The 16,827-nt window shown below is 37.2% G+C and overlaps 1 protein-coding gene across 1 annotated transcript in view; it reads right to left on the bottom strand.

Annotated features, from left to right (window-relative positions):
- LOC131034553 (uncharacterized) overlaps positions 1 to 16,827 on the bottom strand; it is a 400,008-nt gene that overhangs the window by 34,144 nt on the left and 349,037 nt on the right. Inside the window, exon 25 of the mRNA XM_057966103.2 lies at positions 157 to 224. Coding sequence (XP_057822086.2) covers positions 157 to 224 — 68 coding nt within the window. The remainder of the gene's footprint in view (positions 1 to 156; positions 225 to 16,827) is intronic.

Genomic DNA, 16,827 nt, shown 5'->3' with positions numbered 1-16,827 from the left:
TATTTATCTTTCAATGCACTTGTGAATTTAACTTTAGAACAATAATTTTCTAGTTCAAACTCTCTACAACAATTCCAAGAATGCTATTTTTGAGATCAGATAATTCAAAGGTACTTATGGTAAGAGATAATAAGGTAAAAGAGAATTGTAGCCTACTCCAGGGCCAGTCCATAATGATAAAAACTTGACGATTCTGAAACTTCTCCAGTTGATATGTATTCAGCCTGTTCATAAAACAAAGTGATAAAATTCTATAAATAATTTGGCAAAAAGTGTTTCAAAAGGAAAAAGAAAAAGGTAAGGGCAGCTACTTGGCCTGTGGGATAATATAAAATGACTTCTTTTCCATAATTCACGGCCAAAAAATAAGCTTGCGCAAAGAAGAATCCATCCCACAGTATAGCATGCATTCAAAGATTCGAAGACCATATAAAAATGAGAAAATAAATAATACATGGAAAGCAGTGGCTCTCTGTGCAAGACATTTTTCTTGGGACTTACTGATTTTTCTTATGGAAGGGTATGATTTGACATCTAGCTTAAAAAAGTACACTTCCCTAAATACTTCTGAGGTTGTCTCTAGTTACGATGAAGTATGCATATTCTTCTCTTTCTGTTTCATCCTTATAACATGTTTCAATCAGTAACAGATCACCTATTTTCTGTAATTGCTTAAATTAAAAAAAGGAAGATGTTTGCATGGAAGATTGGACTTTGTACATTAATTTCTTGTGCATCTACAAAGAAACTAATCATGCAATATACTGTTTCTTGGAGCTCCATTTAAGTCAATTTTCTTCTTGGAAGATTTATCTTGCTATTCATAAGCAGTGATCATGTAAATCATTTAATATGTTCAATATAGACCAAGAAGACTGTTCAATAAAGACCAAGAAGAGCCAACAGGGCTGTGAAAGTGTACAGAAGTCCATGTAAAATGGTGGGAATGATCACTGAATTTATAAGAAACGCCTAATGACAAGAAAGGAAAGAGAAAATTTCAAATAAAATATTGAAACAAAGGAAATCCAGCCTAGATAAGATTGGGAAGCCTAGAAAGGCTGTAAAATAATTCCTTGCTTCAGTACCAATGCAGTAATGTACTGATAAAGGAAAGGTTCATACTGTATTTCATTGTATGAGACTAACACATATAATGTTTTATTAAGGTTAATGCTTAATTAAAATGAATGTACATCAAAAAGGACTGTCCACAAATCAGCAACCTTCCCTGACATGGAAATTCTAATTAAGGGGACACTGGTTGTTGGCTAGATCACAACCATCAACTACTTTATAACTTTTAGTAACTTACTACCCTCAGTTAACCATTAGAAACAACAAAAGTTATGTTCATATGTGACAAGCCAAGAACAAAATATAATATCACTCAAGAGTTGGTAAAGAAGGCATGGTTGTAGGTCGTTCAATACAAGAATCAATTGTTTCTAATTTGGTTCATATAGTGTTCATTAGAGATATTTCAGAGGCTCATGCAACCTAATGATTTGACGCAAAAGGATGAGGCCCTTTATACATTAGTTAGGGAAGCAACTTTTTATAGAATATAAATAAGATGCTTTTTAGACTTTATTAAATTAAATTAAATTATACTTCATCATTTTGATACTTCAAGGCATTTGTAATTGATCATATTAATTGCCTTAGCCCTTTAGTGTTATGTTTTTAATTTTGAACCATTAATTTTGTACCATCTAAATTTTCAAGGTTTCATTGAACCAGTATCCATTATTTCTTGAATTTTAAATTGTCTAAGCCAAAGCACTTTAAATTTACCAATTTTTATATCTTGTCAACCATCATACTTGAGCACTAATGCACTGAATTAAAAATTCATTCTCTGTTATGCAAATTCTTCCTTATACTTGAATCACTTTTATGGCCTAGTGTGCCATTATTTGTCATTTGTCAAACTGATTAAGCTTCAATAGCATTTCCTTCAAACTGTCCTCTTTCCCTAGTTGGTTATCCACTCAATCCTAAGGCTTGGCACCATATACTCCACTGGTATGCTGACTTCTCAACCAGTCATCAGTTAGAAGGGCATATATTCAAGGATTACCTTTTATGTAGTTTGGTATGTCCACAATACAGGTAAATGTTCCTCACAATCCATACCTTTGACCCCATATTATTTTTGAATCAATGATATAAGTACTTTATTGGTGGTCTTTGTTTGACCATTAGCCCTTGGGTAGTACAACCTCAAAAGGGAGTGAAAGATCCAAAAATATGTTCTAGGTTTGGACTAGACCTTTATCCCTGAAATGTTCAGGAACATTTCCTTAGTGAAGTCCCCAGATGTTGTGAGCTTTTCACACATCGTCACATTGCAAATGGGGACCCCTTGTTTTTGGTTTGCTTAGTTGTTAGTCTTAGGTGTTTTCTTAATTTAGCTTAGATTCGACAGTAGTTTTAAAGTTTCTAGCCTTAGAATGAGAAGGGTTTGGTTTTGTCTTGAGGTTGATTGGGGGATGAAAATGTGAAAGAAAGACATGTGAAGAAGTGAACGACAAGGATGAAGATTATGGAAAATTGCCAAGTTGAAACAAGGATTATAGAAACATGCCAAGGTTGAGATGACGATTATAACAAAATTCCAAAAATGAAATAAGGATTTTATCCTTGGAATGAAGATGGAATAAGGAAATTATCCTTGGAATGAAAATAAATTAAGGAAATTATCCAAGGAATGAAAATGGTAGAAGCGATTTATTCAAAAAAATCAACAAAGGAAAGGCTTCATTTTGCATGGAATAGAGTAGGGAAATCCAAGCACAAGGTGGAATTCCAACCTAGAATCTTTTTCTACCCTGCAAACCCGCTAAGAAATCTATGATCACCTCCAAATTCCACCAAGAAATCCTTGTGCAAGGTGGATCTCTGCCAAGGAATCCACGTATAGGGCAAAAGAAAATCCGCTTGGAAATCCATGAACACATAAAATTAGCCACCAAGGAATGTGAGTGCTTGTTGTGACCATTTCACACATCGCCCCATTGCAAATGGGGACCCCCTCTTTTTGCTCGTTTTTCGCTCGCTTTTCGTTTCGCTTTTAGGATTTTTGTTAGTCTGTCAGTTGTCTAGATTTAGGGTCTAGCCTTAGGGTTTTAATTAACGTCTTTTCAAGCCAGAATCCAGTCAGTTTTGAGAGCTTTTGAGCTTCCTTTCGTTGAATGCAAATTTTGAATGCAATGATTTCGCCAAAATGGTCTATTTTCAATTGGAATTTTGAATGCAGAGCTTAAATTTGTCTAAGTGTTGAAGGTGAAATGTGAATTTTTTGTCCAATTGACTAATTTTGACCAAATTTTGACTTTTTTGATTTTTGATCCTGGGCATTGAAAATGATTTGTTTTCGCCTTGTGAAGTGGTAAAATGTATAAAATCATGTTATTTTGGCCTGTAGGAGCAAAATCGCTCCTGTCCCTCAGTGAAGGACAGGAGCTCGTTTTCAAATATCTTACCATTCCTGCAGGGTCAAGACGAATTTCGAGTTGGAAATGATGAAGAAAGGCGTGATCTTTCCATTGAATATAAATTGAATATTTTCACAAACACAGAAATACCTCCAGGAAAAGGATCGCTCCTGTCCCTCAAGAAGGGACCAGGGCGAAGTACTTTATAGCTCCCGTCCCTCTCCAAGGGACCAGAGCGATGTTCTTCATAGGGCAAGATTCAGGCGAAGATCAAGTCAAGTTTATGTTTGAGGGCAAGGAAGACGGTGAAATGAATTCATTGAATACAAATTGAAGATTTTGAAACGTCAGCAAGGACCCTAAATGCTTAAGTTCGCTCCTGTCCCTCAGGAAGGGACCAGAGCGATTTTTGTTACAGATGATTTTCTTGCCAAGTTTCAATCGATCTCAAGGCATGGATGAATGGAATGGAACATTGCGAATCCGTTGAATATAAGTTTTGAAGATGATAAAGTGAAGTGAAGCCCACAAGAGTAAGATCGCTCCTGTCCCTCTCCAAGGGACCAGGGCGATATGATGGTTATATTGCTTCTTATTCAAGTTTAAGACATTCCAAGACGAGGAACAAGGTGGCAAAGGCGTTTCAAGACATTTCGATCAAGCACAAGGTTACAGAGGTCGCCACGTTGAGGGAATTTGCACTAAGACTCCCAGTTCGCTCCTGTCCCTCAGGAAGGGACCAGAGCGATATTTCCATAAAGGCATAGATTTCAAAAGTTAAGCAAGTTTCAAGCGACCAAGGGGAATCAAGAGACTTTATTTCACGCGTTGAAGATAATTACAAGTTGATCAAAACAAGAACAAGCTCAAAATATTGAACTTCGCTCCTGTCCCTCAGGAAGGGACCAGAGCGATATTGAATGCATTGGCCGATTCATGCAAAATCACGTTAAGACAAGGCTTCACAAGGTCATACAAGGTTCAAGGCGTCTTTTGAAAGTGATATATCAAAGTTTGGAACGTCCAAATGTTATCGATCAAGCTAAGGAGTCTATATCGCTCCTGTCCTTTGGACAAGGACCAAAGCGATTTCATTAAAAACACTCATGCTCCTTCAAAATCAAGACAATGCAAAGATAGACGAGGTAAAGGACGTTATTTGGAAGGCAATAAACGAAGAACAAAGGTTAAATGTTTACGAATTTGAGCTAGGACATGGAGATCGCTCCTGTCCCTCTCCAAGGGACCAAGGCGATATTTGCCAAAACACATGATATCCTTTGAAGATCACGTTGAGATAAAGTCGCACATGGTTTTAAACACCATTTGGAAGGCGATGCAAAAGGAAATGAACATTCAATATCACCGATTTGAGCTCAAAACGGAGAAAAGACAAGGATCGCTCCTGTCCCTCTCCAAGGGACAAGGGCGATGATCCTTTAAACATCAAATTGTCTTGTGAAAAGCAAGTGGGACAAGCATGGAATGAACAAGCAAAGTTATTTTTTCACCATACAAGGAAAAGTTGATGTCAAAATGGAGAATTTCAAGAGAAAACATTAGGATCGCTCCTGTCCCTCTCCAAGGGACCAGGGCGATATTACATCCAAGGGCATCCCTTCACACATGCAAGTCAATCAAACTTGAAGGACCCGACAAAAATGATGATTTGAACGTAGAAATGCAGAGGTTGAACGTCAAAAATGCAAAAATCAAGACCAACATGATGGATCGCTCCTGTCCCTCTCCAAGGGACCAGGGCGATGAGGTACGTGTACTTCATTTTCAAAATATTTTGGCACTCAAATAAACATTTTTGAATTTATTTAAATGCTAGCAAAATCGATATTTTAATTAAAAATGGCATTTAAATATTGCGCTTGGTATTAATTAATTATTTTTTGCCTTGTAAAAAAAAAATCGAAGTTTATTAATTAAAAACGATGGCATTTAATAATTGATTATTAAATCAATTAAAAATCGAATGGAGCGCTTGGTTAAGTAAGTCGGCCTTGTTATTTTATTAAAAAATCGTTTTAATTGCCATATTTTTTATAAAAGTCGGCCTTGGGGGTGAATGGTGAGGTGAGCGCTATAAAGGGAGAAGTGAAATCTTCATTTTCACATCATCATTTTACCTATCTCATATGCGATCAAAGGGAGAATTGCGAACTATCAATCCAAGGTGGCGCTAGTAACTTCCAAGGTGGTGCGAATCTATATTGAGCGAATTTGCCAAGACGAATTCTGAAGATCACGTCAAGGACACAAAAGGTGGCGAAATTACTATCTTGAGGAGATCACATTGAAGACCATCTATACCTCAATTTTGCCTAGGCGAATTTAGTTCTTTTTGCATTCTAGAGTTAGCTCTCTATTGAGGTATGGCGATTTGATTTTATTGTTTTATTTATTCATCGTCATATTTTAAATTTTGAATTTTGAATTTTGAATTCCTAGCTCAATCGTTTTTTTTTTAGGAAATGATAACTCAAAGACTTATCATGAAGTTTCCTAAAAGTTATCCTCTAATCTATGTTATTTATTGCAAAATCTAGTTCTCATTATGAAATGTTGTGTAGGTATGGCGACCCCGAAGGCGGGAGCATCCACCAGTCGCTCAGCTCTCATGAAAGAAGATCAGAAGACCGAAGAAGTGGAGCAACATTGGAGATACAAACTTGGGTAACTTCAGCACGAAGAAGTTTCGAGAGATCCCTTACATTGGCAAGCCATCACCTGTCGCCCGGAGAATAATAGAGAGTGGCATCATTAAGGCGGCCGGCTTTCCTCCAGCTGTTCAGTGCCATGAGTTGATGATCGAATGTGCTCGTCACTATGATCCACAGTCCAGAACGATCGTGTCTAAAGAGGGAAACACTTTGGCGTACCTTTCAGAGGAAGCTATAAGTGAAGCTTTCCATCTTCCAGAGCACAGGGACATGATATACAAGAGCATAGAAGGAGCCAGATCAATGTACGAAGATGATCCAGATGCTTGTCTAAGCATTATCAATAAGAACTGGCTACTTAAGAGCCGTCCCCGTCTGAGCAATAGTGCATAAAGAGATTCAAGTTCAAGAAACAAGATCGATTATCCCAGATTGGTTGAAGGAAAGATTAACTAAGGTGATCGTAGTAGAGGACGAGGACAATGCAATTGATTTAGAGAGCCTTGTTGGACACTCACATGAAGTAACAGAAAAGAAGAAGGCTACCAAGATGTCCAAGATGATTCGAGATGAGACTGGATCCAGGAAATTGCAGATAGCTACACCGGCAGCAGACAAATATGAAGGTGAGATCCTAGCAGAAGAATATGATATACAGACTTTTGAGTTAGGACCATCTACTGCAGAACAGACTTTAGATGATGCTACCGATTCATTTGAAGCATTGAAAGACAAGCTTAGAGAAGAAATGGAGAAGAATAGGAAGCTTGAGCGAGAGGTCGGTGCATGGAGGACATATTTCAGTCACATCAATGAACCTTTGGGACGTCAGGATCCAGTTAGATCACCAGTACAAGCATTGCCGCTTCAATCAATCAATGAAGCAGAAAGATTCAGGAACATGGTCCAACGCACAAGTAATTGGATGGATAGATCTCATACAGTGGCTATAGAGTTTGTAACAAGGATGATGAAGATTATTCATCAAGCTATCCAGGTTCTTGAGATGATCCACAATTTGATGATAACAGTAGCTGCATTCGCCCATACCAAGGATGTTATCATTCCTGTCTTGAAAGTTATTAGACATACTTCAAGGAAGATTTTAGCACAGGAGAAGATCTTGGAGGGAGAATCTCACAGTTTGTTCCATTGGTCAACCTTACTTCATATGAAGAATGTTTTCTTTGAAGACATCAATACTAGATGTAGCCAAGTTGAGGAGGTGATCAATCCGATCCAGGACAGAGTATTTGAGGTACTTCGTACCATTCTTGGCAGAAGGATCGAGGTCGAGACAGATGTGGATATGCAGGAACTAGAGGATAGAATCAAGATCATCTTTTGCAAGGATGCAAATGTTACAGATGAGCAGTATGATCAGATGTTTGCCACCATGCTCCTGATTGAAAAGACGAAGGAACTTGAACCTTCATGGGACGCAACTCTTCTAGATGCATTCGATCAGGTCATCCACTTAGAAGAGAGTATGAAGAATCTTCCCGAGATTCCGATCGCAGAAATCGAAGGAATCGTTTCAAGATTCATTGCATATGCTAAGAAAGAGAATTGGAAAGGGAATAAGATTCTAGATGAAAGGTTGTTACAGATGACATGACATCTTATTTCTCATTGGTTTATGTCTCCTAGGTTTTTGTGCCAAAATTTAATATTTGGCTATGCATTTAATATTGTTCAGTAAAAAGGAGGCCATTTGTAACAAACCCTAATTAGGGTTTAGGTGTCATGATCTTGTCCATTGATCTACTTTCAATCTGGACCTTTCATTGTAATTGAGGATGCTATTTATACCCTCATTTTTCATTTCAATAGTGAATAGTGTAATAGTCAATAGTTGATGTAAGAGAGATTAGAGCTAGAAGCAATTTTATTTTGTAGCAAGATTGAGTTTTGAAGAGAGGAATTCAAGCAATTGTTGTACATGATGATTTGGAAATCAATGAAATATTGAAGTTATGGTGTTTTGTTGCAAATTTCTTGAGTTATCTTCATGGTTGTTTGATTTACTTGAATTGTGCTCAATCAAAGTAGCTTGTTAATTTGAAGGACATTGTGTGAGACTTGATCTTTGGTAGGATTCGTAATCCAAACCACTAGCTTCTTGCTGATTGTAGGAACGCCTTGCGTGGTCGACTGGAGAATACCTTGAATCCCTTAATCTTCAATCATTATCGTATCTTGGATATGTACCTTCGTGGTAGTGCCCATGATCTTTGATGCGTCGAATGTCATTTTATTACCTTAGAAGATCGCACTAATTTCAATTGAGTTGTTATCTTATGGTAAAATTGAAGTTGGTTGAATCTTGCCAAGTCTTGTCTACACGAAGTCATTCTTAGGGTTAGACTAGATTAGACCTCTTTCAAACCCTACTCCTTTTGTTATTTTTTGAATAGTTTCCTTAGTTTAGCAAATCTTGAACTTTCGGAAAACGTAAGGCCCCTTGGAGGAAACAGCAAATCACATCATACCGCTGGAAGCTTGTCCACACGTAGAGACCCTACTAAAAGAACCTTGGAGTCTACCTAACTGATCCTTTACGCGAATCTTCAGCAGTTAGAGACTATTTTCTCAAGAGAGGATAAGATGCCTATTGGTATTTTATTCTGTGTATGATGATGTACAAAATACACGTCAACAGTGCTCCATCTTGTATATATAGCCATTCAAGACATGGTGAAATCAAGTCGCCAAGGAGGTCGACTTGAATTGGAAAACATGAAATTTCTTCCTTTTGTTTAAAATGCAAATGTCTAAAGAAAGAAGGCCGACTTGAAATGGAGTAGAGACGGTTTTCAATTTGAAAAACATGATAAATTCTTACCTAGCTGCACCATGTCAAGAGATTGTAATTGCTAAGTTGAGTACCTATATATGCAAGATCAAGGGAGTCATTTTCACATCAAGCAAAACAATTCAAGAGCGAATAAGGAGCAGAATAAAAGAGCGAATTGCAGCAGATAGAGATGAATTTGTGCATGAATATCAGATACAAAAGCCAAGTGTTGAATGAGAAAGGGGCAAATTTTGTCAAAGAATAAATTAGAAGTAGCTGAAAGGAAGTGATTTTTGAAGGAAAACCAGTTATTTACATACAAATCTGAGCGAATTTCCTCACCAAATTGAGCAATTCAGATTTGAAACATCATCACCACAGAAATTTCCAAGTCAAGGGTTTGAATTTCCAGATTTTTAAAAGAAAAATCAGAATTCATTAAAGATTAATTTTCTGGAAAATTTTATCCACGAGGTAAAGATCAAGAAGGGTTTGTGAAGCATTTTTTTTGTGAATTATTGAGGCTATTTTGAAAATCTAAATGAGTTTATTGCCTAGGGATAGAGTGTGATTTACAATTTCTTTTTGAAGGAAGGTTTGCCATGAAGATTTTAGGTTCTTAAGATAAATTAGGAATGCTAGATTTTGAACTTTCATTTTCTTATCATGAACTTCTTGCATTTCACTTAAAGTACTTTGAAATTGACCTAGGGATCTACTCACAATGGTGATTCAAAGTTCCTTCTTTTTTAGGAGTAGATGTCGGGTGCTAAGACTGGGGGTATTTCAAGGCAAGCCCAAGCGAAGAACGATTTAAAAGGGGTGCTTCCAGAATCAAAGATCATTTCACAATGGAGGAAGGTTGGAGACACGAACCTTGGACAAATAGATATGAAGAAGTTCAAACAATGAATGTATGGGCATGAAGGACAAAATTCGTCAAAGATAGCTAGGAAGATGATGTAGAATAGGGTTGTACAAGCTGCTGGTTTTCCTCCTACAGTACAATGTAGTCAGTTGATGGTGGAATGTGCTAAACATTATGCCCTTGAGGAAAGACATGTAGTAGCTCGTAATGGCAGAATATTGTCTTATCTTACAAAGAAGGATATTGCAGAAGCATTTGATATTTCAATGTACAATTCCATAATCTACAAGACAAAAGAAGAAGCATCAAGGACATACAATGATGGACTTGATGTTTGTGCAAAAATCATCAATAGTACTTCATTGTTGAAGCCAAGAACTCATTATTCCAAGATGCCAAAGAGACTTCATAGGTCAGATTTCAAAGAAGCATACGAAGATCTTGTCACATTGCTGAATAGTGTCATGGGATGCTCTCAAGCTTCTAGTTTCGAGCCATGAATATTTTACTATATTGAAGAAATATCATGCAGAGTGAAGGTGATAAATTGGGCTAAGATAATCAGTGACAATCTCGATGACCAATTGAGAAAGTTAGAACATTCCCAATAATTTCATATGAGTTCATATATTGTCTATGTGTTAGCAAGGAGCTATCCATATAGAGAATTGACATGCAGGGGCCAGTTGGGAATGGTGAAGGACAAATCAAATTGTATGAGTGTTATCCTCAATTATACCTTCACAATATTGCTAATTTTAGAAGAATGAATGATGCCTTCTCAATATACATTGTTAGAATCCTACAAGGAGGCACCCATAAGAGATTGCCATGAGAAGTCAAGGAATTAGCGAAAAAGTATGGGTCATGGTTTATTCAATTTCCCAAGTTCACTTACATCAGATTGTGTAATATCCCCACAATTTTTTTTTCGAAATTTAGCAGTTTACAACACAATAAGGACCCATTAGGGTTAGCAATGAAAATTCAATAATTCAGAAAACTGCAACCCTTCCACTTTCTGATCACCAAGTGCCCAATCTGGGAAGGTGAGAGCATATAGTGTTGAGGGGATTGTTAGTTGCAAATACTGAAAATTATTATAAACTTGGGCGGCAAGCCAACCCCTTCTGCTTATTCAACGGGAAATGGAAGTTCTGAAACATCCTGGTGGTAAATCAGCCAGGAACAAACCAAACAACTAAAACAACAATCACTCTACCGCTTATACAGCGGGAGGACTAGAAATGAAAATTACTATCAACTACACCGCTTATTCAGCAGGAGGATAACATTACAAACATCTCAACCGCTTATGCAACGGGAGGACAACATTACAAACAAAGATAGGCAACATGGCCAGCCTCTTCCAATTATGCAGTGGGAAATACAAGTAAATTGCAACAAAGGGATTGATTAGTACTACTGAAACAATCTTACAATAATGAAATCTGCAACTATTGTCAAAACAAGAGAATGATGAATTCTACTAGAAGGAAAGTTCTATTGGAGATTACAATGGAAACACTGAAAATTGCAACCCAATCACACGCTAAATCAAACTGAAATAAAACTAACGGCAACACCAAAACGAACCAGCAACAATGAAATGCATACAATCACTCAAAACTCCACCAAACAGCTCCAAACTGGTGGCAAATGAATGCTAGAGGATAAGAGATCAGACCCCCAGCTCAACAACCCCATCAAATCACCACTGAAAATGCTGCACGTTGCCCTAGGGTTGGCTGGAAATGTATGGCTAGCAGGGAAGTTCGATCAGCAAGAGAAAAAAGTACACCAAACCACTTGACACGAGCCTCCAAGTGATGGATCACCCAACAGAGAGGTTTCAAACGAGCTATAACCCTGAACAAACAAACATTTGAGCAGGAAGATACGACTGAAAAACACCTATAGCCACTCCAAAAACTAGCAAATTGGAAACACACCCAACACACCAAAAACTGAAAATCTCTCAATCTCTTCAATCAGCACAATCTATCTCTTTGGATGAAAGATTGTCACAAGTAATCAGCTAGGCACTGTCTTTCAAGTACGAAACTGATGGTTGCTAGGAAGCTCTCAACCTCAAAGCTCAATTCTGGCACCATTCTGACAACATAACATTATCATTCATCAAGCATAAATCAAATGAGAGCTCAACACTCTTATTTATAGATTTCGGAGGGTCAAATTCAAATTCACATGGCACCCAAATTCACCTTTTTTTGACTTGCATTTCATTTCATGACCCCTCAAGGCTTGGCATCCCCTCTTCAACCCTCCTAGTCGAACTTTTCCAAGATCAACAAGTTAAAACATAAAAACATCATAAAGCATGTAATGTTTTTCCTTTCCTGGCACCACCCGACTTAGGAAATAAAATGAGACTTAGGATAAAAAACATATATTTCCCTTCCTAAATCGTTCCTCCACAAGAATAAAATATTAAAACCTTAGGCTAAGGTAATAATATATAATCAAATCACTTTTAATTCAACAACTGATTAATGCCAAATTGAGTCGGAAACTGAAGCACTGAAACCATCAAAACTAAACTAGGTTGGAGCTCTGCACTGAACTGCTAAGAATAGCATTGCCTGATATAGCACTTACTAAAAAATAGTAAGTCCTGAAAACAACTCCAAAAAGATTGCTCTTACAACCCTGTGGATGAGCTCAGAAAACCCAAAAAAACCCAGAAACCTTGACGTCTGCCATCAACTTACTAAAAATAGTAAATTCTGAAAACTTCCCCGAACAGAATGCATGTCGCACCTTTGCGAAGCTCTCAGAAACCCATAAGGAATCTATAGTCTGAATTGTAGAATTCCAACTAGTCCATCATCAAACAACACACACATATCTCCACAATAGTTGGAAACCCTAATTTTTGCTTCTAGTTAGCCTACGGGACTCTAGAATAGGCTAATGGCCAACTGAACTTCTCATCACGGAGAAGGGAACATTACAGATTGCAAGGTTTTTCATTCCATCCTTATAGTCTTCCAAGCTATCCAATAGACAAGATGGTATTGTTAGAAGTTACGAGGCAGTTATCCATGTATGACAAGATTCAAAAGAACAAGCACAAAGCCGGGGTAACCTTTCCAATCACTCTTGCAAATTCAATTGAAATGTGTCCTTCAACTCAAGTAGCTGAGAAATCAGATGAGTTGCAATTTTACTCCCTTGTGACCTACACATCAAGAATGAACTTTGATCCTTATCACAATATTAGTTGTATTAGTGAAAGAAAATACAAGCACAAGGTACATGTTGAAGATTATTGGCAAATGCAATGGATGATTTTGAATTCAGAAAAAGAATGTGTTCTAGACTTTTAGTAAAGATGATTAGATTTTGTCAGCCATTCTTCGTGTTGGATCAAGTTGAAGATGATGGAAGTTATGTTCAATGACTTTGAAGAAGAAAAAGGTAAACCTCTTCCCTCACCTAATTGGATTGAAGTTGAAATAAAAGATCTTAATGTGTTAATGAGATCAGTCATGGCAAATACAATAAGATGGATGGATCAACAAGTTAGTAAGTTGAAAGAACAAAATATCCCTTTAACTTATGATTTGATGGAAGATTTAGAGCCATAGTCTTCCGATGATGAAATGACTGAAGAACAACAAGAAATCAGAACTGAGGAGGATGGAAGTGGACATGAAGATAAAAGTAACAAGAAAGGGAAGAAAACATCTGAAAGTTCACAAGCTAAGAAGACTAGAAGAACCAAAAACTAAGAGGCATGAGTCAAGTATGACTCACTCATCAGCTAGTACTTCTTTAGTGCATGAAGTTGCTTTCTCCATGCACAAGAATGTAACATCCATCATTGAGAACGAGCCATGAAAGGAGGTTGGATTGGGTACAAGTGTTCAAGATGGTCAAAGTGCAAACAAATCCTTGGAGTCTATTCGACAAAGGAACCAAGAGACAAATCCTTCTCAAGGCATGGAAAGTCTTCTTGATGATCAATCTATGAAACCAAGCACAATACTGATTGAGGAAGTCGTAGGATATCCGAACATGGGTTTTCCAGATTTAGGGCTCAACGATGGAATGATATCAGCACTTCAGGGATTCCAAGAACATGAAGAGTTAGATGAAGATGCATCCTTAGACGGATGAAGGATTTCAAGAACATTGAGAGTTAAAGTAGATGAAGAAATCATCTATAGTAGTTTAGATTAGTTAAATTGAATTGAATAGTTGAATGGAAGACATTGTTGTCAACTCATGGTGAAACCCTTTATGTTCATACCATTTGTAGTTTGTTGATTGCAAATTGCAATGCATGGTTAGTTTGTACTCACTTTAGAAGCTTATTCAATTGCTTTATGCTCATTGATTCGCATGTTATGGTGTTAATGTGTATAAGTAATTTGAGAATCATTTGCATCATCTTTGTGTTTCCTCATGGTGAAGAAAAGCTTGGTTTGGTTTCACTAAGTCAACGATCATCTTTTGCATTGTTAGAAGTAGATTAGATTCCTAAACCCTTATCGTTTTGTATTTTGTTTCAAAGTCTTTCTTAGGATTAATTTGAAGAACACCATTGCAAAATCTTACATTATTCAAGGTCTTGAAGCTCGAAATTGTTGAAGTTTTTGATAGAAGAGAATTGATAAAATCCCTAACAATTGTGTAAGTCCCTTTGTGAGAACAACAAATCACGGGATTGGCCCATCACTTGACATTAACTATTCACGGGACTGGCCCATCACTTGACCCTCGTAGAGCAAGAGGATTGATTAGGGGGTCAATTTGCAGTGATTTATGGCTTCTCATTTCATGTCTACTTGATTTTATAGTGAAATAAGGAGATTACACATATTGTGAGACATGTGCACTTTGATTATAATACAATAATATTTTAAAAGTGCAATTAAGTTAATGTGTAATAAAATAATAATAAAGTGTACCAACAGGATAAGAGAATCTTCTAGAAGGAATCACATGTTTGGATATGAAAAGAATAAATAGAGTAAGGTGGTTCATTGTTGAGCATTAGTTGTTGTGAATATCTCTTCTTGTGTAGACTTGTGGAGCCGAAGGGTTTTCAGCAGACAATCATTTGGGAATGAAAACTCCCGATGGTTAGCATAATTGAGGAGGTGAGAGATCTTCTGAGGGGTTGCTGTTGAGAGAGAGAGACATATCAGTCTTCTTAGGTGTGCCTATTGAGTTTGCTATATGCTATGGTGGATGAAGTTCGTTGAATTTTGAGATTGGCTGATTGAGTGTCCATTGCATATCGATTTTTGATTAGAAAGGGTAGCCGATCCTATTGGAGGAACTTTGGAGGTGAATTGTGAGTTTGCTGATCATATCTCAGGTCTGAAACAAAATCGTGCTCCTAACCCCAAACCCACGATTTTATACATTCTTCAGCGTTGAAGCATCAAAAACCATATTAGAGGTCAGCGATATTTTTGGGGGTGAAAGGCGATTCTTCTTGAGACATTTGGGGGGAGATTTTGTGGCCAAATCAGTGATGAATCAGTCTGAATCAGAATTGTACCAGTCAGCTTCCTACCTTCGGTTTTACTCATAGCTCTTCTATTCGGTATCAAAACTCATCAATAAGGACAGCGCTATATTTGTGGAGAAAGGGCGACCATTTTTGAAGAAGAATGGAGGACTCGCAGCTGACAGTCATTATTGTATCAGACCTCCATTAGCAGCAGCAGGGGTGATTTCCCAAGGAGGTCGAATTGACTCATTGGAGGCTCCCTATACCATGATATTGCTTGCTTCTTCAAAGCGCTAAACTCCAGGTTCTTTTGGCATTGTTAGTTCATTGTAATCTCAGTCTGAAAGTATAAGTTAGTTGGTGTTATTTGTCTTCAGAAAGTCTAGTCCTTGATAGCAGTCCATGTATTTGATCATATTGCTGCCAATGTAATGTCTCATTTGATCATCATATGAATAAAGAAGGAAGGACTATTGATTGCATCGTCATACATGATTATCTGAGGGTGTATGACAACTGTTTGTCATAATGTCAGTTTGCTGTTAGTTATGTTTTTGGACCTAGACTCATATATATCATCAATAGATAGGTGCTTATGCATCTCTAGTTAACTATCGGTCAAGGAGAGTCATTTAGAAGTTGATTATTGATAAGATATTTACATGTGATGATCTTCATTACAAACTGAAAACTCTGTCAGCATAACACGCAGTTTGGGCAGAAAATATTCCTTGTGCTCAGTCATTATAGTACAGGGGAATATTTCATACTTGTTTCCAAAATAAGACAATAATTGTACTATTTTCTCAAAACATTTTCCACCAAAAATATGTTCATCAAATTTCAATATATGAAGAGGGTTGAAGCAATATAATTTTTGGCTCTATATAAAAATAAAGATTATTATGATACTGCTGTTACAAACATATGTAATTCAGATCTGTACCTTTAAAATTGTCCACTTGAGCTGTTACACACTGATTGAAGAATAATGTAGTTGATGAAAACCTTTCCTTCGAAGTATCATCATGATAGTCGTATCTGGGTTTAATGTTATAAGCACTTGATGTACATGGACTGTTGAATTAATATAGAGACTGGTTATTTAATATATTTCCATTATGTTCTGTGCATTTACTTTCTGCATTTAATCGTTTACCCGTATGTGGCAAACATTTGGCGCCGCTGCCTAGGCATACTTGGGAAAGGAAGGAGCGGATGGCATACTGACACGATGGGCCTACCCATCGGTGAGATTAACCCAGAGGCCGATGACGCGCAAACAAAACAATCGTCGTTGGGACGTAGAGTGATGGCAAGAGGCGAAGGGGAAATTGAACCTGTAATAATCCCGGCACAATGTTGATATAAATTGTGGCCGAAAGGGAAAATAATAAAAAAAAAAGAAGTTTTTTTTGTGTACATGGTGTGTGCTTGCTATGTACGGAAGTGATTTATGCCAAATATACTAAATAAGGACAAAAATAAAAAGATACAAAGTGACGAATGGGAAGTGGCACAAAGAACGTTGAATCTCAGACAACAAATAGAACGAAGGCGTA

Source organism: Cryptomeria japonica, chromosome 11, assembly GCF_030272615.1.
Source record: "Cryptomeria japonica chromosome 11, Sugi_1.0, whole genome shotgun sequence".
Lineage (NCBI taxonomy): Eukaryota > Viridiplantae > Streptophyta > Pinopsida > Cupressales > Cupressaceae > Cryptomeria > Cryptomeria japonica.
Note: the sequence above shows the minus strand (reverse complement) of the source record. Positions and strands in the feature narration are given on the sequence as shown.